At 40.0% G+C, this 22,465-nt stretch overlaps 1 protein-coding gene across 2 annotated transcripts in view; it reads right to left on the bottom strand.

Moving 5' to 3' along the window:
• HMGA2 (high mobility group AT-hook 2) overlaps positions 1-8,151 on the bottom strand; it is a gene marked incomplete at its 3' end in the record, with an annotated part of 130,933 nt that extends 122,782 nt beyond the window's left edge. For both annotated transcript variants that reach the window (XM_081058456.1, XM_081058457.1), the window contains exons 1-2: positions 8,023-8,151; positions 5,374-5,460 (exon numbers count right to left, since the gene is read on the bottom strand). In XM_081058456.1, coding sequence (XP_080914582.1) covers positions 5,374-5,460; positions 8,023-8,133 — 198 coding nt within the window. In that variant the 5' untranslated portion in view covers positions 8,134-8,151. The remainder of the gene's footprint in view (positions 1-5,373; positions 5,461-8,022) is intronic.
• Between the last annotated feature and the right edge of the window lie 14,314 nt (positions 8,152-22,465).

Below are 22,465 nucleotides of genomic sequence, written 5' to 3'. Positions count from 1 at the left end.
GTGATAATGCATGAAAGACAGACCTTCCCCACCTATACTCCATCAGCGCATCTGCACCTCTCTCCCCCCCAAAAAAGAGCTAGAAAAATATTTGTGCATAATAGTACCTTGTGTTGTTTTCATGTATCTCTTTGTATGTGTGGGTGGATGGATGGATAGATGGATGGAGAGATGGAGGTACAGATATTTTAGGATTAAGACCTGCAGACCTAAGAGCATATGGATCCAACTATCCAAAGTTTAGAAAGCCACATTTTAGTTCTTTCAGTTGTCCTTTAACAAATATAAACTGTAAATCAATGTGCACTGGCATCAAAAGCAACTGGACTAATCAATCGGACTAAGCATTGAGTAACTCTCATTTTACATTTTTGATAATCCAGTTCTATGGGTTTCCAATTTTTAAGTGCAACCATTTTTAGTCTTAGAAAGATGTTACAAGTTTGCCATCACTCCATTTTCTAGTAGGAAATATAAGTAAATTCTATCATCCATTGGAGTTCGTACTCATTGTACTCAAGGAAGCACTCACTGTCAACTCCCATGCTATTATCTATATGCCACTGTCTTCACCTATACAAACACTAATGCCAAGGCCAAAATGACAGGAAAAGCAATTTTCAAAGTTTATAACTCTCCTCTTTTAAACTGTTCCTCTATCTCTTTCATAATCAGAAAACTCAATAGCAATGATACAAGAGTTCACAGGGGTTACCTTCTGAGCTACCTTCCCCACATGTTATCCTGGAGAAAAGAGAATGACTGTACTACTACTCGCTAAATCAATTAGAAAAAGCCACTCAAAATGGTTCAGTGTATTAATGCAATACAGAATGGAATAGCCTAAAATATAAGTTCTCCATTCACCTTTTCCTTCTGGTTGGCAGAACAGAGATTCATTAACTAAAAACTGCAGAATCTAAAATAGTGAAATCCATCATTCCAGCCTTGTGCCAAGCTATGTGATTCCCAGGTGAGCTCTGGAAATCGCAGAAGTCAACCAGCAAGAGAAGATAGGTCTGAATGACTTGACTGACATAAAATGCTCTTCAGCATCCATCTATTCTCCAGAGAACTGAAATGCAACATAATATCAATCTGCTATGTTCTAACTTCTTAGCCAAACGATCTGTTGAAACTTTGCGATAAAAACCAGCCAGGGTTTGTGGGTCAGTTAAAGTAATGAAGAGCTTTTGATGAAAAAGTTGGGAAGAATGATGGCTTCCAGAGAATGAGATCTATGGTTCCCTTGAAATAAAGTTACTTCATAAAGTAATTCAAATGTACTGGAATCTCCTATCTTTGGATCATTGTCCATGATGACTCGCATTTCCAGAATTTACTGATGCATTAAGGCTTCGTCCTCCCTGGCAAAATGAAGTGGAAAAAAAATGAGTCAATTGCTTAGATAAGTCAGCCTAAAATTTCCAGCTAATGGAGACAACAACAAGGCTTCACTTCACTCTACCTGCCTGGATTCATTTGTAGACTCAACTAGGGCTTTGGATCTCAGTGGAAATTACCTGCTCATTATAACACAGAGGAATCAAACTAAATCATAGTAGTAACATAGAAACCATAGGCTGGAATTGTATGACAACTTCTAATACTGTCTTTCTCTGACTTACCTATAAGGATGCCTTTGGTTACTCTCTTCAGTTTAGCCTACTATATTCTGAAAAAACACCTTGTCCTCACTCAGCATCTGTGTTCTAACATTTATCTGAAATGATAAGTAAAACCCACATTCTCTCGTCCTAAAACATCTATGATTGGCACTAGTCATCATTTATGAAAAATCAACCACATTTCTAGGAACATGATTAGAAGGAGCATAAATCTGCCTTGATAGTATTCAATTAATATCAGGCCTTCTTTGTACAAGCAAATGGAATATGCAAATTAAATGCTTGCCTGAACACGTTATTTGAATTATATACATCCGTTACCTAGATATTTTCATTCTGCCCTTTGCTCACTAGGTCTGGTCATTACACCTAAAATCAAAAGTAAGTTCAGGCAAATCTATGACATGATGAAGTAGGGCTCTCTCACACATGAAATCTTTTTGGTATGTAATTTCCTTCTATTAAAATTTAATTCAATCTAAAAAAGCTTTTTTTCCTAAAAGTGCCTGAATGAGTACTGGCTTGAGATTTAATTTGATTTGTAACCTTAAATACTGGAGAATTAATGACGACCCTTCTAGTATTCTCTCATGATTAAAAAGCTACAACAAAAACCGTAAGCCAACCATAAAAGAGATGATATCTTTCTTCTCTCCCCACCTGGGAAATGTGAAAATACAAAATATTTCCATCAGGCACAAACATGAGAGGAAAACAAAACAAAACAAAAAGGAATTAAGAGGTAACTGGTCACAGATACACTAAAACTAAAACGTACATAAAAGGGTCAACACACACACACACACACACACACACACACACACACACGAAAAAATTATTTATTCAGGAAAATATTAACTTCTGGTTTCTTTTGTTAAGATAACAAATATGAAACTGGTTCAGGGACAAATTGTAAGCACTCAGATTGGTGTTCTCAGAAGTGACTAGAATTACTACATAATGGTCATCCATGGGCATCTGTCAGTAGTGGAATACAAGCAGATTGGAGAGTAAGTCTCTTCCAAAAGTTCTAAGGATAACAAATTGTGTTTTTATAATTTTTTAAATATATTATACAGATCAATTTTATATTGATTATGGCCTGAAATTAAAGTGATTGCTAATTTAAGCCCTTGGTCTTGTAACATTCTGTATGACCTGTCAAGTTTCACATTGCTAATTTTCCAACAAGCAGTTTTGTTGTCAAAAGCCCCAAGGCCAGTTACTGAGACCAAACATAAACTTTGTAAGAAAGAAACTCCAAGCAGCAAGAAAGTTTAAACACACATCATCAAGATTCCAGTGTACACTGATCTTGTCTAATTTTACATTTCTATTCTCATATACTTACCAGTTTTTGTTGTATATTTTTCATTTTGATGAGTCTGAGTTTTCAGAATACCCAATTTATTCATCATGGAAGACTTCTCATATCTACTCTGGTGAGTCTAGCAGGGTGTTTTTATCCTACATGTTAGGAACAATATAACTTTTTCCAAAAAAGCTTGTTTTTCAAAATCCTAACAAACATGTATTTTGTTAGAATACAATATATGTTTGTTAAACAAATATATATTTGAGAATCATGTTTATATAGGGTAGTAGCCAACTCAATAAATACTGATCTGAAAGTGAAAATACCTTAAGTTTATACATGCCACGAACAATTCATCAATGTCATTCATTGTTTTGCAAAGTATTATCTTCTCCAAGTGAAGCGTAATTTATAAAACTGAAGAAATATAATAGTCATGTTATGGGCAAATGTATTTATTCACTTTTATGAAAAGGGGTACTTTTGTAACAGAATTGTGTGATATAATTCTGTCCGGAAGAATGAAAGATTTCAAGGACAAATCTCTTTGGGAAAGAGAAAGCCTACTTCTGTTTTAGAAGTTGTAAGATGTATGCATACACATGGAGAACTATCAAAGAGATAAGTAGCCTGGAACAGTCATTGTAAATGCCTATTATTAAAGTAACTACAAATAAATCAAACCTTACTTGTAAAGAGATCATTTTTTTTGATATTTTGCTTCAGGTGGTAAATTAGGCACAAGTCTCACCTTTCCTTGTCAATAAAGATTTTGTCAGTGGTAAACTGTTCAAAATGAAAGAAGGTGACAGAAGGCATCTCTTTACTCATTCAAAGTAGTATAATGTAGTGAAATGTGAAAGATAATTTCTTTTCTCTTTTTTGTATTGAATTTTAAATAAATTATTTATGATGAGATGTTATAATGGTGCATTTTTCAGAGCAATTACATCATAGTTTAAACAGTTCTTAGCTACCTACCAAGATACTCCTTTGCCATCTCATTAGAGTAAAATTAAGTTAGGTAAATCACACACTATGCAACGTAAAAAACAACAGCAATAACAAAAAACCCCCCTTTGTTAAATTAGCCCTTGTTAGTTAATTTAATAAATTAGGTAAAATGTAACAGAAAGTATTCATATGAAGAATATAAGACTATATGGTGTCACTTTTAAATGACAAGGAATTTAGAGCTACTTTAAAGTTTACTGATTAAATGTTGAGACATAAATCTTCATTCTGAGAAGCAGTTATATTTAAATATATTAAAAATCTGCTTCTTCAACTCTGTTCAAGACTGTTGAAGTAAAACAGACAAGAACTCATAGTTATACTCTAAATAACTTTGTATGTATCACTGGTTGCTATGGCAGTTGACAACACTGAAAACCATCACATATAATATGGTTAGCGCACATAATCACAGAGAAAGCCACATAAAACATTAAGCCCCCAAAGCATATAGTCCTTTTTAACAAATACTATACATAGTAAACTCAAATCTACTCAAAATATGTATCAATATTTACTTCTGAATTTTGAACTTTTGTTTTTAACTAATATACAAACCTACAGGTAGAACACAGATTTTTTTCAGATTTAGTTATAAAGCTAAAAAGTGTGAATTTTATAATCACCTTCACTTCTGTATGTATGCATTGACCCTGAGATATTTCCTCTTTGCTAGCTCAAGTACAACAAACACGAAATTATTTTACACTGCAATTTAAAATTTATAGAGAAACAGTGGAAGTTATACTTGACTAAATTTTATCCCGCTCAAAAATATATAATAAATGAGTCAAATATTTGTTTTAAAAAACTTCTCATTGTCCCATATAGAGCATTTCTGTATCATCTGATGGAAAGGCTTTTTGAGACATAATACATTATACTGCATGCTTATTGTAAACAAACAAGTATATTTTATCATCACATTTAAAGCTGTGAAATTCATAAATGTTTTCCAGTACCCCATATTGGATTTACTTCTAATTATCACTATTTGGCAAAGTACTTAACTTTAATAGGGAGGTTTGGGTCTGCAGTAGTCTTGCTAATAAGCACAAAGTAAATTAATCTTTATTATTTTTAAAGGAAACCGCAAAATCTATAGTTTTGGTTTATATTTAACTATTTCACCAGTAGCCCAAATCTTGATTGTGTCATTCTGCACTCCCCCTCCTCACCCTCCCACCCCTGTTTTAAGTTTCCTATTATTTGGTGATTGTTTAAAACAACACTGAAGCATCTTCATGGACTTATTCTGCTAAGCCTCTGCTTAGAAATTTTACTAATATTAAAGGTAGGAAATGAGTCTTGGGTCACCCAGTTGGGACAAATCCTTAGGTGAGGATCTAGAATAGGAAAATTACAAGGATGTTCCTGAGGTCCTTGAGAAAGTTGGGAGGATTTAAGAAATCTCACCTTTTGAGCTGCTTTGGAGGGACTCTTGTTTTTGCTGCCTTTGGGTCTTCCCCTTGGTCTCTTAGGAGAGGGCTCACCAGTTGGCTCCTAATTGTGGAGAAAAAAAATGCTGTTGTGGCAGGAATATCTGCAAAAGAATTGACCCTGACTCTATAGTTAGGTTTCCTGCATGTACTGAGCTGTTGGAACACATTCAGGTCAAGCATAAATGGTGATGATGGTACAGTTTACAATTACAGAAAGGGAAAATAACTATATTTTAATCCAAAAGTTCAAAGAGGAAATTGTATTTTACGGATGAAAACTAGATTCTATTTCAACACTGCAAAGGCAACAAAGGGCCACAAGTTTGCATGTTTTGGAAAGAAAGTCATACATTTTTAAGGTGAAAAAGTTGCATGGTTATGCATTTGGCAAATCATAGAAATAGTGAGCATTTTACACAAATACTACTAGCCATTGTACTAGCATTTCAAACAGACATATGAAGCTAACATCATAAATATTTCAACAATCATCCCTATTGAAAAGATGTTTTCTAATCATCTCTATAGATCTGTACTGTGGGTCAATTAGGGCTCAATCAACACGTTGAGTGAAATATTGGAGTGATTATCCAAGTTCTTCAACTCAAAATAACTCCATTCTCCTTTAAATTTCCAAATAATTATGGTAAATCTGTTGTGGGAGGTTTTGCTTGAATTATCTAGATAATTGCTTCAATTCTCCACTTCCTTTTGGAGATGCAGCCAATGTCTCTAGTCTAAACTTAAATGCCTTTTGATAAAAATGAACAATTTCTCCAAAACTTTCTTTTGAGAAAACTATCGGAGTGAACTGGAGAAAACTGAAAGGGGGAAAGGTGATAAGGAATGGAAGTGTCTGAGAAGGAGAAATTGAAACTATCAATAGGTTTAGCAAAACTTCAAATGGCTTCTATGCCAAGTAGTAAATACTCAAGTGGTTAAGAGAATGCAATGATTAATATTCCAGTTCCCAAATATTTATCCAGTGAATCATAAATTTACATTTCATTGAGACTCGGTGATTAAGTGAGAATAATTAAAACTCATGGAAGTCTTCAAAGAAAATTCACATCCTATTTAGAGAATCTAGGGAAGGTTCCTGAAAGCTTCTGTGGGACCTCTAGCGCCGGTGGGCACATCCGGAGCAAACACATCGGAGACACATTTTCTTTTCTTTGTGAACTCTGCCTTAACTCAAAGGTAAAACCTCCAGTCACCTCCAGACCCCCCTGCAATATCTTTTGGATTGTTTTTTTTGGAGGTGGGAGGCAATCAGAAGCGCTAGAGAGAGCTGGGTGGCGGGTGGGAAACAAGGGCGGGGGGAAGGGCAGAGACTTCCTGGGAGGTGTAAACCAGGGTCCTAACGCGGTATAAAGTGTCGCTCGGGCAGAGCGGGAAAACTCAGGGGCCTCTAGATGGGCTCGATGCCTTTGATGATTTCAAAAAGGTATAACCCTCTACGTTTTTCCGAAACGCGCTGGAGAGCAAACATTGTTCGATTTCCCCACCTTGCTCTCGGGCAGCTTTGGGACTCGAGGATAATTTCCGAATCCGCCGATTTGCCATGAAGGAAGCGCTTTCGGTCTCAGGAACCAAGGAGAAGTGTTAAAGCCCGCGGAAGCGGAGTTTAAATGTTCTCCATAGACCCGTCCCTCTCTAGTCCTGCCCGCCAAGGCTTGGCAATTGCAGCGAACAAAACCCCCCGCCCTGGGCGCTACGCGCAGCTCTCCAGGCGCCGGCTGCTCGCTTAATTGGTCGCATCCGCAGACAAAACCCTCCACTCCGCGGGGTCCCGGGCGCCCCTCAATCGTCCCCTCCCAACCCCCAACCAATGGCCCGGGAGCAGTACATTTAATGTCTGCAGTTCGGAGGCGCAGGATCCAGGGGCAAAAAGGGGACTGGGCTCCTAACGAGGAAAGGACCCTAGCTACGGTGCACCCTCCGGGACACTACTTTCCATCGCGCCCTTGGCCAAACGAGCTAAGCCCGTCCTATGCGGACCCAGGCTCTCCTGCGGCCCCTTCCCCGGAACACCTAAGAGGACCTGGCGGGCCCACGAGGTCTTTGTCGGGAAGGCGCGAGTCTCCGGCAACCGAGACCTTGGGGAGGGCGCCACGGGGGCGGCTGCGGCGTGCCAGACCCGGGCCCGCAAGCAGCCCCGGTTGGCGGGAGACAGAGCCAACGGCCCCCGGGACTTCAGCCCCTCCAACTCTGCCTCGCAGAGCACTCCTGCCTCCCGGCACTTCCTTCCCCCGAGGCAACTGCAAGGCGGCTAGGAAAGCGTCTTGGCGAGCCCTGGATTGTCCGACCCCGGCCGCTTCCAATCACCAGGAGCCACCGCGCCACTCGGGGCCGTGCACAATAGCGAAAGTCCGAGGACGCGCTCCGCCGGACCCCACCTCCCGCCTCCACCCGGCCGCCCGCTGCGGCTCCCCACCTCCCCGCCCCGGGGCTCGGCCGCGCACTGCGACGGGGACTCCGCATCCCGCCCCCACCCCCTAGCCGGCCGGCGGCGTGCGGCGGCCGCGGCGACTGGACTCCCGCGCTGGGGGGGCTGCGCGTCCCCGGGACCCGCAGAGGGAGCGGAGGTGGGCTGGTGCCCCCACCCCGCCCGCGTACTGACTTGCTGCTGCTTCCTGGGTCGGCCGCGTCCTCTCTTCTGAGGCGCCGGGGCGGCAGGTTGTCCCTGGGCTGAAGTGGACGGCTGCCCCGCGCCTTCACCGCGTGCGCTCATCCTGCCTCCCGCTGCCGCCGCCGGTGCTACCGCCGCTGCAGCCGCTTCGCTTCAGCTGCCCCCAATCGGCCCAGCACCTTTCGGGAGAGTGGGTGATGGGGCTGGAGAATGAGGCAGGGTGAGCGAGAGCCGGCTTGCTGCGAGCGCTGCTGCTGCTCAAGCTGCCGCCGCTGCCACCATCCACACCGGACGTCCAGCGGCTGCCAAAAAGAGAGAAGAGGGGAGGAGGAGGAGGAGAGAAGGAGGCGCTGCTGGTGGCGGCGGCAGCGGTGGGTGGGTGCCGGAGGTGGAGGTGGCGGCGGCGGCGGAGGTAGCGAGAGGAGGAGGAGGCAAGCGAAGGAGAAGCAAGAGAGGGTCCGAAGTTGGGAGGCTCCCCTCCCGGGCTGGGATCAGGAGTCGCGGTCACCGGGAGCACTTCGGGAACGGCTTGCAAAGGGAAGAGACTCGGAGGGAATTGTGTCCCTGGAAGTGTTAGGCGGGGAGAGAATTCCTCCTCCTCTTCCCCCCGCTCCGCGCTCGCAGAGCAAGAAAGAGAAAGAAAGAGAAAACAAATAGCGCCTTGGGCAGTCGGAAAGCAGAAGGAGGATGGGGAGGATCTGCCGGGATAGGGTCGGGCACTGAGCACAGGCGAGGAACGAGCCGTGGGTGGCACCGCGCCTCCTAGGGTGGCGGGAGCAGGCGGCAGCGGCACCAGAGAGCCGGAGGGGGACCCGCTGCTCGCTCCTGCGTCCGGCACCAAGTGCGCGCTGCCCGGGCTGGAAGTTTTCTGAGTTCCTGCCCCTGGATTCAAGTGGGATGAGTGTGTGTGCTTGGGGAGGGGGTGGCGGGTGGGGGGGAGTGCCCACCTCTAATCGTGGGCGGATAAAGGGGAGGGGGCTGCGCTGGAGGAAAAGTATGAGGAGGAGGGAGGCCAGGCGGACCGTCGAGCCAAGGCGCCTGGCCGCGGGCCAGAGGCAGCGTTCGCAATACAACTGCCTCGACGGCGGCGGCGCCCGGGTGCCACCCGGAGCCCCGCTCACGTGCTCCCGCCCGGCGGCGGGGTTAAAGGGACAGGCCAGGGATCCCGAGCCGGCTCGCTGCCGGCCTCGCCCCGCCCGCCGCCCGAGGTCGCCCCTGGGCGGTTGTCCTAGGAAGGCGCGGGAATGCGACCGTCCCAGAGCCGCGTTTAGGGGTTTGACCTTTACCTGCACCTCCAGTCGCGGAGCCAGCACTCTGTAGGAAGCGTCTCGCTGCACGCGTGGCGGAGTTCTAGCTCCCTGTGAGTGGAAAGGAACTGAAGAGGAGTAGGAGTGGGCCCGCGGAAGCTCAGCTCTGCCTCCGAATGCCCTCATTACAGATGGCACGACCCGGCGCGAGCACACACACACACTGAGACAGAAAGCAGATACACGTGCACACTCGCACGGGCACATGCGTACATGCAGAGATACGCGTAAACAAACACGCGCGCACTTACATGCACCTAGATAGACACGTACATTCACAGATACAGGCACACGTGCAAACAAAGTGCACACACGCACGCGGAGCGCGCCAGCCTCTTCATTGAAATTTTTTTCTCCGGGAAAGATTAGAGGCGACGAGAAGTCTCCCCCCCCACCCCCGTCTGGCGTTGTGCACCCCGGTTCCAAAGTACGCAGGGTTGAGGGGTTGCCCCGCGCCGGGACCTCGCAAGCTTTCTAACACCACAATTGCGCCAACTGTCCACCTCTCCCTTCAATTTACCTCCATTTAACCTTCTCCCTAGGAACTCCCTTTCTGCCAAGTCCTAATTTTATAGCTTGGGCTGTTTCATAGTTATGTGAACACCATAATGAGCGTAGTCCGTTTTAAAAAGGTGGAGTTACATTTTAAAATGTACCTCTTTTCATCCTTGAATAACAAAAAAAACTAAAAAAAAAGATTAGGTTCAGATTTTCACACATCAAACCCAAAATTATTTTGCACTAATTCCAAAATAAAAACTTTCACCCGAGGAAGATTTCTTTTTTTTCCCCAAAAAAATACAGACCACCGTGGAATAAAAACGCCTACTTTACATCCGTAAGCAGGGAGTTAGGCACCGCCAGGTTCCGCTGAGCCTGTGGAGAAGGCGCGTGTAAATGTCTGTCTCGGCGAGGCGGCGCTGATTGGTCCGCGTTGCCATTTTAAATCCATTTCCAGCTGCCCTTTGCAGAGCTGGGACACTTAGCTGCACGTTGAGTGCCCTGCAGAAACCCAGGTTTCTCCTTGGTCTGGGAACGCTTATCTGTGATGCAGAGGGAGAGTCCCCATCCCTCCGGATGGAGCCCAGCAGCTGACTGGGGAGGGAGGGGTCTAACAGGAACCTAAGGTTTTCTGCCTCGGCTTGGCTGAAAGATGGTATCTTCATCAAAGCCTTTGAAATTCCGTGTACTAACGATTACAATGACCTTGCCTTACTGCCAAATTTGTACATTTTTTAATGTGATCACATTCACACTGTGGTGTGCACATTTTACATACACATACAAAATGAGCTTCTGGATTTGTTTTCGTTTGCTTCCTTTTTGCAAGGACTACAGATAAAATTCTGACGGTGAATGTAAGAGAAATCATTGAGGATTTCAGCCAGCCAGTTTCCTACTGGGTACATTATATTCCTGGATTTTTTTTTCTTTTTTAATATTCTCAGGGGCCAGCAAGGAGGGGATTCCAAAATTTTATTTTTGCATTAATCTTTGATTCTAAGAAAAGCACAGAACAATTGGAGTTAGGAGAATGTCCATCCACGTGTTTTCAGGCCACTGTCACTTAGTTGTCGGACTATTTGACCTCTTGAGTTTATAAGAAGAATAGGGGGGAAATATTGCATCAAGTTTTGTCTAAATCAGTTTTATATTTAATTTCTTCAGGTTTCCATATATTTTCTGTTAGGAAGACATTAAAATTTGTCTTCATCTTGGAAATTACTTCATACTTTAAAATGGTGTTACATATTTTTATTAAGTTAAATGGTTGTATTTTAAAGAATGGATTTTTTTACATTTACATTTGAGGGATTTTTTTCCCCCCAGTTTAAGATGCTCAGTTGTTCACTTCCTCTTTTTTATCTCACCATATTTCAAGGCTGAACTCTTATTTCTAATTTGAAAACTTTCCAGGTGATGTCTGTCTACATGAATTTATTTATTTTCTTCTTCTGTACTTACTATTAAACTGAACAGTTAGCACCTTGGTTGTATATGTTAAAGGTTTCTAATTATCTGCAATACATGATTTAGTGTTTGGATCAGGTCTGCTCACTAGTGGGTGGTAAGTTAACTCAATGGACCCATAACATAACTTTAAAACAATAGAATGCAATAAATAATATCACATGTAAAAGCTCTGTTTTAGTTATATAGTACATGTGTGTCAAAGTTGTATTCAGATGCTTTTTTTCACCCTTTTACATTTTGGAAATTGGAATGTATCTTAGAGTTCAGGGCACCTCAGCACTGTGTTATCACATAGTAGGCAGTATCTTTTCTATTTTAGTGGTATATGTAATACTGATGTGTTTTATAATCAATGGCACCATAGATCAGTGAGATATATGCATGTAAAGTCTATTTCTTACTGTGGATTGCAGTGCAACATGTATAAATGCCACTGACTTAGACAGTTAGGAGACATGGGTTCTTTTACGACTTTACTAAACCAGCTCTGTGGTCTTTGGTAAATCATTTCTCTTTGTATCTCAGTGTCCTCATCTCTAAAACGAAAGTTCAGTATAACGTATGAGAGTTCTTCCGTTCTAAGAGCCTTTAAAACATGTATAATATCTTATTCTGTAATTGTGTCCTGTTTACATGTAATTGTATGTAAATTCCATGGAAATAAGTAGTATTTTTAACATCTCTTTTTTGTGCCAGTTATGCAGTTTATAATAGACTTTTGGTACTTACTAATTTATTGCTATGACAAAGTAACTCTTAATTAAGTTACCATTTTACAAATGTACCACAGAATCAGAAAAGCATTACACATATTAAAATATCTTCAAAATTCTCTTGACTAAATGAAGATGTATCTGTGATAAAGGGATTGAGGTTCTCACATTGCACTTTATCACATTATATTCATACTTCAATATACTTATAAATTAAAGAATAATTTAAGGATTTTTCTGAGATTATAACTGGTTGGATTAATCGTGGATGTATTTTATATGTAATTAAATGGATTATTATAACCAGGTATTTTGGAAGTGAATCTAGGGTCACAGAAAAAAATTATAATTAATTTTTATGGAATAGAATGCATAGCACATATATACACATATACAAATATGTGTGTGTGTGTGTATAGTAGTATGTACAAATTAGGTAGAATGCAAGGTAAACACATTTCTGAAAAACATTTCTAGTGTTTTAACATGAACTCATGTGTACCGCTCAAATTCACAATTTTAGAGATTATGTCTTTTAAAATGGGCTTAGTATTTAATGAAATATAAGAGAAAGAATCTCTAAGAATTTTCCTACCATATCACCAATCAAAAATATTCTCTGCCAAGTGAACATTTTGGTGTTTGATAGGCAAAGGAGTGTTGTAGACAGCTTTTCTCATCCCATAGACAAAGGATCATCAAACAAAATGAATTTGTCCACTCAGTCATTCCAGAAACATATATGGAGTTGGTTTTGCAGTAATTTCACCTATTATGTTCTCAGAATTTGGGAACATAATTCATCCAGAACTGGAAAAAATCTCTTTTGAAACAGCTAGGTAATCATTTAAAATTGATTTACCTCTTATGTTAAGCCTTTCATTTACCCTTACAAATATTTATTCTCCTCTATCCAATCCCTAGTTCATTCAACAAATATTTTTGAGTACCAGTATGTGCTATGGTTCATAGCACATTCTTTTTGATGAAAGCCATGGAAGCAGAACTGAAGAATAATTTCATTTCCATCTCTCATCCATTGATATTATACTGTTGGCCCCAAGCAATCTTGGTCTAGACATACTAGCAAGCAGCTTTGGATAGCAGAAGGAATATGGGCTTTTAAATCCCGATTTCGGAATGGGAGGTGTCTTGGGCAGAATGCTAACATGGCCCCTAAGATTTCCTGCCCTCCACCCCGCTATGTACATGCTGGGCATAATCCCTGGGAATATCATATGATGAATTTTACTCCTGTGATTAGGTTATGTTAGATGGTACAGTTGCCCTTAAGATAACAAAATAATCCAGGTGAACCAACCCAAACACACATATTCTTTTAAAGCAAAGAGTTTTCTCTAGCTGATTTTAGGGGAGGAAGTTAGAGATTTGGAGCTCAAGGATTTGACTTGCCATTGTGGGCTCAAAGATAGAGACATCTCATGGCAAAGGATCTGGGCAGCCTCTAGGAGCTGCGGGCAGCCCCAAGCTAAGAGCCAGCAAGGAAACAAGGACCACATTTATGGAACCACAAGAAACTGAATTCTGCCAACAAGAAGAAGCTTGGAAGTAGAATCTTCCCCAGAGCCTCCAGATGAGAACTCAGCTGGGGCAACACCTTGATTTCAGCCTTATAATACCCCCAGCACAGGACCCAGCCATACTATACCTGACTTCTGACCTACATATCTGTGAGCTAATAGGGGGGTATTTTAATGGTATTTTTAAAGTTATTAAGTTTGTGGTAAATTTGTTATGCAGCAATAGAAAACTGATACAAAAGGGATCTGGTCAGATTAACTTCCTCTCTTTTCTCCATCCAATGGAGTTCTTCCAAAATACAATTAACATGTACAGTTTGTCTGGAGATGTCCCAAGTGATTGCACCACACCTACAAAGCCACCCACTGTGTCTCTTTGGGCTTATAATGAAGCATTGGCCAGTGTAGAAATCTTGCATTGCTTTCCATCCTTCCCTCTTTTTCTCTCTCCCTATTTCTCCTCTCTTTATTTGTGTATCTATCTATCTATCTATCTATCTATCTATCTATCTATCTATCTACCTACCTATCTATCTATCATCTCTATTTCTATCTCTCTATCTCAGTAACTTGGAATTCCTAAAGCTACCATGCTGGAAACACATGCCGAGAAGTTACACATTCAGATAATTCTTGGTCCCCAAACACTCATCTCTAAACCACCCCAAGCTGATGTGAAGTAGATCAGTGGAGAGACTCCTGCTGAGCCCTGCCCCAATATCAGATTTATGAGTAAAATAAATGTTGTTTTTGTTTTTAAGCCATTAAAATTTGGAGTGTTTTTTTATATGTACGCGAGGTCTGACAATTATGTTCGCGAACTTGCCACCGTGCATTTACATTGGCTGCACTGTACAAGCAGCTCAGTAAGATTCTATAACCTTGGTATATCAGTGTCTCACAGTTGTGTTCGTGTTGAAGTGTGACAGTGTCTTGTTGAGTGGCGTTCATTATTGTTGCGTGTTTTTGTGTGTTATGGCAAAAACATTTGAGTTTGAATTTGAGCAATGAACAAACATTAAATGTCTTGTTAAACTTGGCAAGAGTGGAAGTGAAATCAGGGACATATTAGTCCAAGTCTATGGGGATAATCCCATGAAGAAAATGGCATTGTACAAATGGATTAAATGTTTTTCTGAGGGGAGAGAACACGTCACTGATGAAAAAAGGTCAGGGTGTCCAATAACGAGCAGAACTAACGAAAACATTGCAAAAATTCGTCAAATTATATGTCAAAATCATCGACTGTGAAAAGCATAGCAGACCAAATAAACATCGATAGAGAAACAGGAAAATCTTAAGTGAAAATCTTGGCATCAGAAAGGTTGAAGCACCTCACCAATGAACAAAAGCAAAGGAGAGTCAAAGTTTGCCAAGACTTTTAGAGAGGCAAGATGATGTTTTGGGCCATGTTATCACTGTTGATGGAACATGGGTGTACCAATACGACCCTGAAACAAAGTGTCAAAGTGCACAATGGAAGTCAGACAATTGTCTATGACCAAAAAAACTTCCATCAGTCCAAATCAAGAGTCAAAATGATGTTGCTAACCTTTTTTGATATCAGGGATTATTCATTATGAATTTGTACCAACTGGACAAATGGTTAACCAACTTTACTATTTGGAAGTGCTGAAAAGGCTGCATGAAAAAGTTAGAGGAAAACAATCTGAACTTTTCGCTAAAAATTCACGGCACTTGCATCACAACAATGCACCAGCTCACACGACACTGTCTTTGAGGGAGTTTTTAGCCAGTAAACAAATAACTGTATTGGAACACCTTCCCTACTCACCTGATTTGGCCTACAATGACTTCTTTCTTTACCCAAAGATAAAGGAAATATGGAAAAGAAGACATTTTAATGACATTCAGGACATAAAGGGTAATACGACAACAGCTCTGATGGCCATTCCAGAAAGAGTTCTAAAATTGCTTTGAAGGGTGGGCTAGGCACTGTCGTCAGTGCGTAGCTTCCCAAGAGGAGTACTTCGAAGGTGACCATGGTGATATTCAGCAAAAAGATATGTAGCACTTTTTCTAATGCGAGTTCGCAAACTTAAGTGTCTGACCTCGTATAACCACAGACACTGGCCCATCTTTTCTCCCCCTAAAACTAATTTCTCCTTTTATTTACTTCCTAATTAATAACCTAATGAAGCCTAATTAATAACCTCAAATGTGTGATTTGCTCATCTAGAAACCACTCTTAGCTGGGAATCACTCTAAATTCTTGTTCTCGTTCCATATCAAATGATCACCAAGTCCTTCCAGTTCCCGACTTCTAAATATTTCTTGAATCTGTCTACTCTCCACCTCCACTGCCACTGCCTTAGTTAGAGCTCTCTTCATTTCTCATTTGAAGAACTCCAATGTCTTTCTCCCTGGTCTTTCAGTCTTACATTTAAAAAATCCATTCTCTACAATGCTTCTAGAAGAATCTATTTCTTTTTTGATCAGTTATCTTTATTATCCTTTTTTCTTATCACAAAAGTAATATAAGATGAATTGTAGTAAATGCAGGAGTCAGGAAAGCAAAGAAAAAGATTCCCCAATTATCCTACTAGTCATAGATAACCCTGTAATATTTTAATACTTCTAGACTTTAAATGAACTACTACAGGTTCATGCTGCACATTCAGTTTCATAACATATTTTTATGTAAATAATATATCATGAATATTTTTTCATGTCAATAAATGTTCTAATGGTGCCATTGTATTCTATGGCATATATATATATATATATATATATGTATATATATATATATATACACACACACACACCTGGAATTAAGTAAGAGTTTGATAAAAATTTTTATGACATCTTTGTGAAAAGATGAAGAAATATGGCTTGGATGTTATGCATTCCTTTGTGCTGACATCAGCTTCAAAGGTGGTCTCTTCTATTAGCGTCTTGGCATAATTTTTGAATTTTCAGAAATCCTAAAGTTAGAAGGAATAGCTTACTCTATTGATACCCAAATTAAGATTCAAAAAGATCTCAACAAGCTATAATACAATTTAAGAAGATGAATATGGGTTATGTAATTAGTTTCAAAAGGGTGGAAAAATCAGCCTTACCAATATAGTGTGGAAAAAGTGACTTAAAAGCAATTCCTAGTATTACATATAAGATTAAGAAGCAGATACAAATATCAAATCATTATGTTGTACACCTGAAACTAATATAATGTTATATGTCAATTATGACTCAATTTTTTAAAAGTTTTCAAAGAAAAAAGAGAACTAAGAAGCAGATATTGCTAGGTTCCCACCTAATATAAATTCTGCTCTTCTAATTTAGTAAAAGAACACCTACAGTGTTGAGTATGGCAATATGCCCAACCGTGAAACTACATTTCCCAGCTTCCCTTCCAGATTGGGGTACTCAGTGAAATATAAGCAGAAGTCTTTGGAAAGTACTTCTTCAGGGAAAGCTCTTTAAAGGGGATTGACTCAGCTGAGAGGCTTCTCCATTTGTATGTGTAATAGATTACTAGTTGTTCTAGCACCATCTATTGAAAAGACTCTCTTTGCTCCATTGTATTTGCTTTGCACCTTTGTCAATAATCAGTTGACTATATTTGTGTGGGTATATTTCTGCACTCTCTGTTCTGTTCCATTGATCTATTTGTCTGCTCTTTTGTGAATACCACATTGTCTTGATTACTGTCCCTTTATAGTAAATCCTGAAGTTGCGTAATGTCAGTTCTCTGACTTGTACTTTTCATTCAATATTGAGTTGGTTATTCTGGGTCTTTTGCCTCTCTGTGTAAACTTTAGAATAACCTTGTTGATATCCACAAAATAACTTGCTGTGATTTTTGATAGGGATTATGTTGAATCTATAGACCAAATTAGAAAGAACTGACATCTGTACTGTATTGAGTCTTCCTATTCATGAACATGGAATACTTCTCCATGTATTTACTAAAGATATCTATTGATATCTTTCATCAGTATATTGTAGTTTTCCTCATGTAGATCTAATACGTATTTTGTTAGCTTTATATGTAAGTATTTCATTTTGGGGCATGCTAATGTAAAAATGTAAATGGTAAAGTGGTTTTAACTTCAAATTCCACTTGTTCATTGCTGGTATATAAGAAAGCGATTGGCTTTCATATATTAACCTTGTATCTTCAATCTTGCTGTAATCACTTATTAGTTCCAGGAGTGTCTGAGTCAATTATTTTAGATTTTCTACATAGATAATCACGTCATCTGAGAACAAAGACAGTTCTGGCTGTTTTCTTCCCAATACATATACTTTTTATTTCCTTCTCTTGTCTTATTGCATTAATAATTCATCAATTACAGTTCAGGTTTTCTTATGCCAGTACTGGTTCTGTGGTGGTTTCTGTTCTGGAAAGTTGTGATTCTCTGTATTCATCTGCATCTCCAATTTTTGAGGCAGTGGTTTGCCCTGTGACCTACCTTCTCTTTTGCATCTAAGAAGAATTGTTTTCTCAGTTTGTTCAGCTTTTTACTTTTGGGGACCGAGTAGCAACTCATAGATAAGCTCCTTACATACCAGACTGGAAACTTGCAATCTTTGTAACTGACTTTTCAATACCCAGAATAGAAAAGGTAATAATGTCATTATATTTTGCCCTTGTCAATATACATCAGGAAAACTATTTTCAGGTCTAGGCATCATGCTTTAAGAGGGATTTTGACAAATAACCCAAGTAGGTTTTCCAAACATGTCATTTGAAGACCATTTGAAGGAAATGGGTTTCTTAGCCTAAAGAGAGACTTGTGGCAATATGATCCCCATCTTAAAGTACTGCCATTGTGGGGAAGAACATTTAGATATATTCTTTATTGCTTCAAGCAGAAGAATGATGGGTAGTCAGATTACAGCCAAATATTAAGATAGAACATTCTAAAGTTAGGGTTGTTGAAAACATACTGTATAATTGTATCATGTAGTAAGTGAATTCCCAGTTAGTGATGTTTAGGCAGAGACTTAGTAACTAAACCCAGGCACATTGTGGGGAGGTTCAGAGTGGGAGGTGAAATTAGAGAAATTGTTTTCACTCCTTTTGAAGACCAGAGTCCTTTCTTCAAGTGAAGGCTTACTGAAGACTTCTCAATCTATCCTCACTCCTAGAAAGACTCTCCAGAACTTCCCAGAACAGAGCTTAAAAGGACCAGGTTAGAAGGTATTTCTATAACTCTGGTTCCAACTTGTAATGTTAGCTAGCCTCAGTTATAGATGAATACTTGCTCATACATGAATATTTTATCTTTGATACCCAAGAAAAGTATTGGGAGAAAACCAGGTTTATTACCTGAAAACATTTAAATAAAAATAAAGTCCCCTATCATATGCGCATTAGAGGGGAATGATTATTACATATTTTAAAGGTAACAACTATATTATCTCCAAAGGGAAATTTTAGTCTGTGGCATCATTCTCATATTTTTGTTAAAGTGTACATTGCCGTCAATTAGTAAGTGGTATCTATTATAATAGTAATAAGAAACAGTAATAAGTAGCAATAAATAGTAATAAGAATGAGTGATAGAATGGCCATTTGGTACCAAACCTTGTTTCAGGTGCTTTTGGAGAGAGAGGCAAAGTTTGGGAAAGAACATAAAGGAGAAAAAGAAAAACAAAAACAAACCAGACCTGGGTGTGGGTTCAGACTTCAAAGAATTTATAAACTGGCCAGAGTTACATGTACATAAGTCACTATAATTTAAAGCAGAAAAGGATAATCACTCTCAAGTATGTGCTGAGTGAGTTCAAGGAGAGAAGAGATTTCCACGGTGTGGGGATTAGGGAGGCTACTTGGGAGCAGTGGTTTTTGAGAAGGCCTTGAAGGACAGCTAGACACAGAGATGGGAGGAAAGGGATTTGAAGCAAAGGGAGGATTATGAGAAAAGTTGCTGAAATGCAAACCTGAAACACATATACCAAGAGAGATTTTACTACATTAGTCAGATGCCAGCTGGAAACAATTCACTGCAGATGGTTCTTGCAAAGGCACTTAACTGCACGGACCATGTATAGAGATTGGGCAGAGTTATAGGAACAAACAAGGAATGTTGAGGCATCCAGACACTAGCAACATTAGGGAGTCATCGCCACTCTAGGGATGAAGGAGTAAGCGGAGGAATTTCTGTTAAGGACCCCAGTGAGGGCCCTGGAGGAGGGGTGATCTGGTAGGAGCTGAGGTCAGGGAGGTGTATGAGAAGAGGCACCAAACGCAGAGAATAGGTAGGAAGAAATGTCCTGACCTCTTTCCCTCCTGCTCTGCTTTCTCATGCCAGTACATCCCATTGGCCAAACTCAATAAGGGCTCACCCAGGAGCTCTCGCTCCTGGGTGAATTAGGCCGCTATCATCAGCCTCCAAGTAGGGCACAGAACAGGGCAGAGAAGGACAAAGAATAGATCTCGGGTGGGTGGTTGATTGAGAGAACAAAAAATAACCACGAAAAGTTGAGAAGTTTAGAGAAGATTTTGGAACATCTTAATTACCACATTAAAAAGTTCCTAAATTATTTGGCAACTAATGTAGAGACACTGAGACTTTATCAATAATAGTGTGAGTTAACAAAAATTCTAGAAGTGGGCAGGCCAGGTGAGGCAGAACTCCACGATGTCATCACAGTTCCCTGTTCCTTCCTCCATTCTGCATCCCAATACTTAGCATGTGGCTTTCATCTGTATGGTCACCTCATGGTTAAAATATGGCCACTCCACCTTTCATCTCACATCAATGTCCTAGACAATAATAAAAAGAAAAATGACAAAGAGACCAAACTTTTCCAGAAATTCACAGCAGATTTTCACCACAGGGTCAACCTCAACTGCAAATGAGGGAGGCTGGGAAAAAGCACCTTGCTACTCTGAATAAAATTAGAGTGTGTGTGTGTGTGTGTGTGTGTGTGTGTGTGTGTGTGTGTGTGTGTAGAAAGAAGAGGAAATGAAATACTGGGTAGAAGCTAGCAGCATTTGATATAAAAGAGAAGAAAGCTTGACGGGAGAACAGCACTCTAATTCTTAATTATTTGAGCTTCTAGGAATTCCAAACTTGGGTATTGTTGTCCAGATGGAGAAGTTGGGAGGAGGAGTTATTTAGAGAATGAAAAGGGTTTCTGAGATTTGAGACATACTTCATTTGGAGTGACAGCAACATATAACACATAATGGCTAAGCCATGTTAGAAAACAGGAAAGAGAATAGAATTGGAGGTAGAGAACTGAGTAGTAAGATAGATTGAATTATTGTTTCTAACTCTTTACTTCCATTCTTAATACAACTGTACACTCATGCCTTTTGCCACTGCAAGTCAAGTTTATTTACCAGCTCCTTCAAGTTGGGTTTGGCGACATGAATTTTTTGGACAATAGTTTGAGAACAGAAGTTACATGTGCGAGTTTTAGGCCATGGAGTATTTCTGCTTGCTGCTTGAGATGGTAAACTTCCTTATGATAAGAACACTACCTAGTCCTAGAATAAAGATTCACGAAATAGATCAGAACTAATGCCCAGCCAAGCCTCGTAAAGCCACATCCAATGTGCAAACTTATGAGGAAGAAACAGATGCTTGTAGTTGAAGCCACTGAAGTTTGAGGTTGTTATATTATGCAATACTACTATAGCAGAAGCCTAATTAATACATGTGGTCATTCTCAAAGACACAAGAAAATATGGAAACTACTTCACTCCCACCAGGATCACTATGATCAAAAAGACAGATAAAACTAGTTTGGGTAAGGATGTGGAGAAATTGAAACATTCAGACATTGCTAGTGGGAATGTCAAATGGAACAGCTTCTTTGGAAATCAGTCTAGCAATTCCTCAAAGTGTTAAAGGTAGAATTACCTTGTGACCCTGCAATTTCACTCCTAGATGTATTACCAAGAAAAATGAGAACATAGGTTTACACAAAACCTTATGCATAAGTGTGAATAGCAGCGCTACTCACAATAGCAGAAAAGTGGAAACAGCAAATGTCCATCAACTGATGAATGGATATACAAAATGTGGCACATTCAGATACTGGAATATTATTTAGCAATAAAAAGGAATGACGTACTGACACATGCTACACCACATGGATGGCTCTTAAAAACATTACGTTAAGTGAAAGAAGCCATACTGAAAAAGATCATATATTGTATGATTCCACTTATATGAAACTTCCAGAATAGGTAAATCTAAAGAGAGGGAAAAAAAATTGTGGTCTGTGGAGGATGGAAGGGTGGCTAAGGAATGACTGCTAATGGGTAAGGGATTTCTTTCTGAGGTGAAATAAATGTTCTAAAACTGATTGTGGTAATGGTTTTACAACTCTTTAAACATATTAAAAGCCAGTGAATTGTGTACTATAAATGGATAAATTGTATGGTATGGTTTAAAACGAAAAACAAAGGATAAAGCCACAGAACTACCAATAAGACACATACTGTGAGCTGGGGGCAATAAACCAGTCACACTCTCCTACCTGCTGTGACTGACAAATGGCATATGTGATTGCAAAAGCTGGCGGAAGTTAGCAGGTAGAATCTTTGTCAGACAGAGATTTTCTCTATGTGGCACTCACTTGTCTACATAGGAGAAAGGCAGATATTCATGGGTTCATTAACACCATTATCTAACCCAGTGATTTTCAAACTCTTGTAAAAAATATTTTGTTTAATAATGCACACAAGCTATACTTGAATAAAATATAAGTATAGAACATTCAAACAGTTCAGGTATATTTGGAGTAAAACATGGAAGTGTGAAAATCTTTTTTCACTAGCCTACCAACTCTACATATTCTCCTTCCCAGAGGTAATCCCCGGAAACAGTTAATATATAGCATTCTAGTCCTTTATTCTAACCATTTGCCTAAACGTATAAGCAAATGTTAACCCCGTTTTACATAAATTGGA

The sequence above is a fragment of the Rhinolophus hipposideros genome (assembly GCF_964194185.1).
Source record: "Rhinolophus hipposideros genome assembly, chromosome: 9".
NCBI classification, from domain to species: domain Eukaryota; kingdom Metazoa; phylum Chordata; class Mammalia; order Chiroptera; family Rhinolophidae; genus Rhinolophus; species Rhinolophus hipposideros.
The sequence above is the reverse complement of the archived record's forward strand: the minus strand, read 5'-3'. Positions and strand labels throughout refer to the sequence as shown.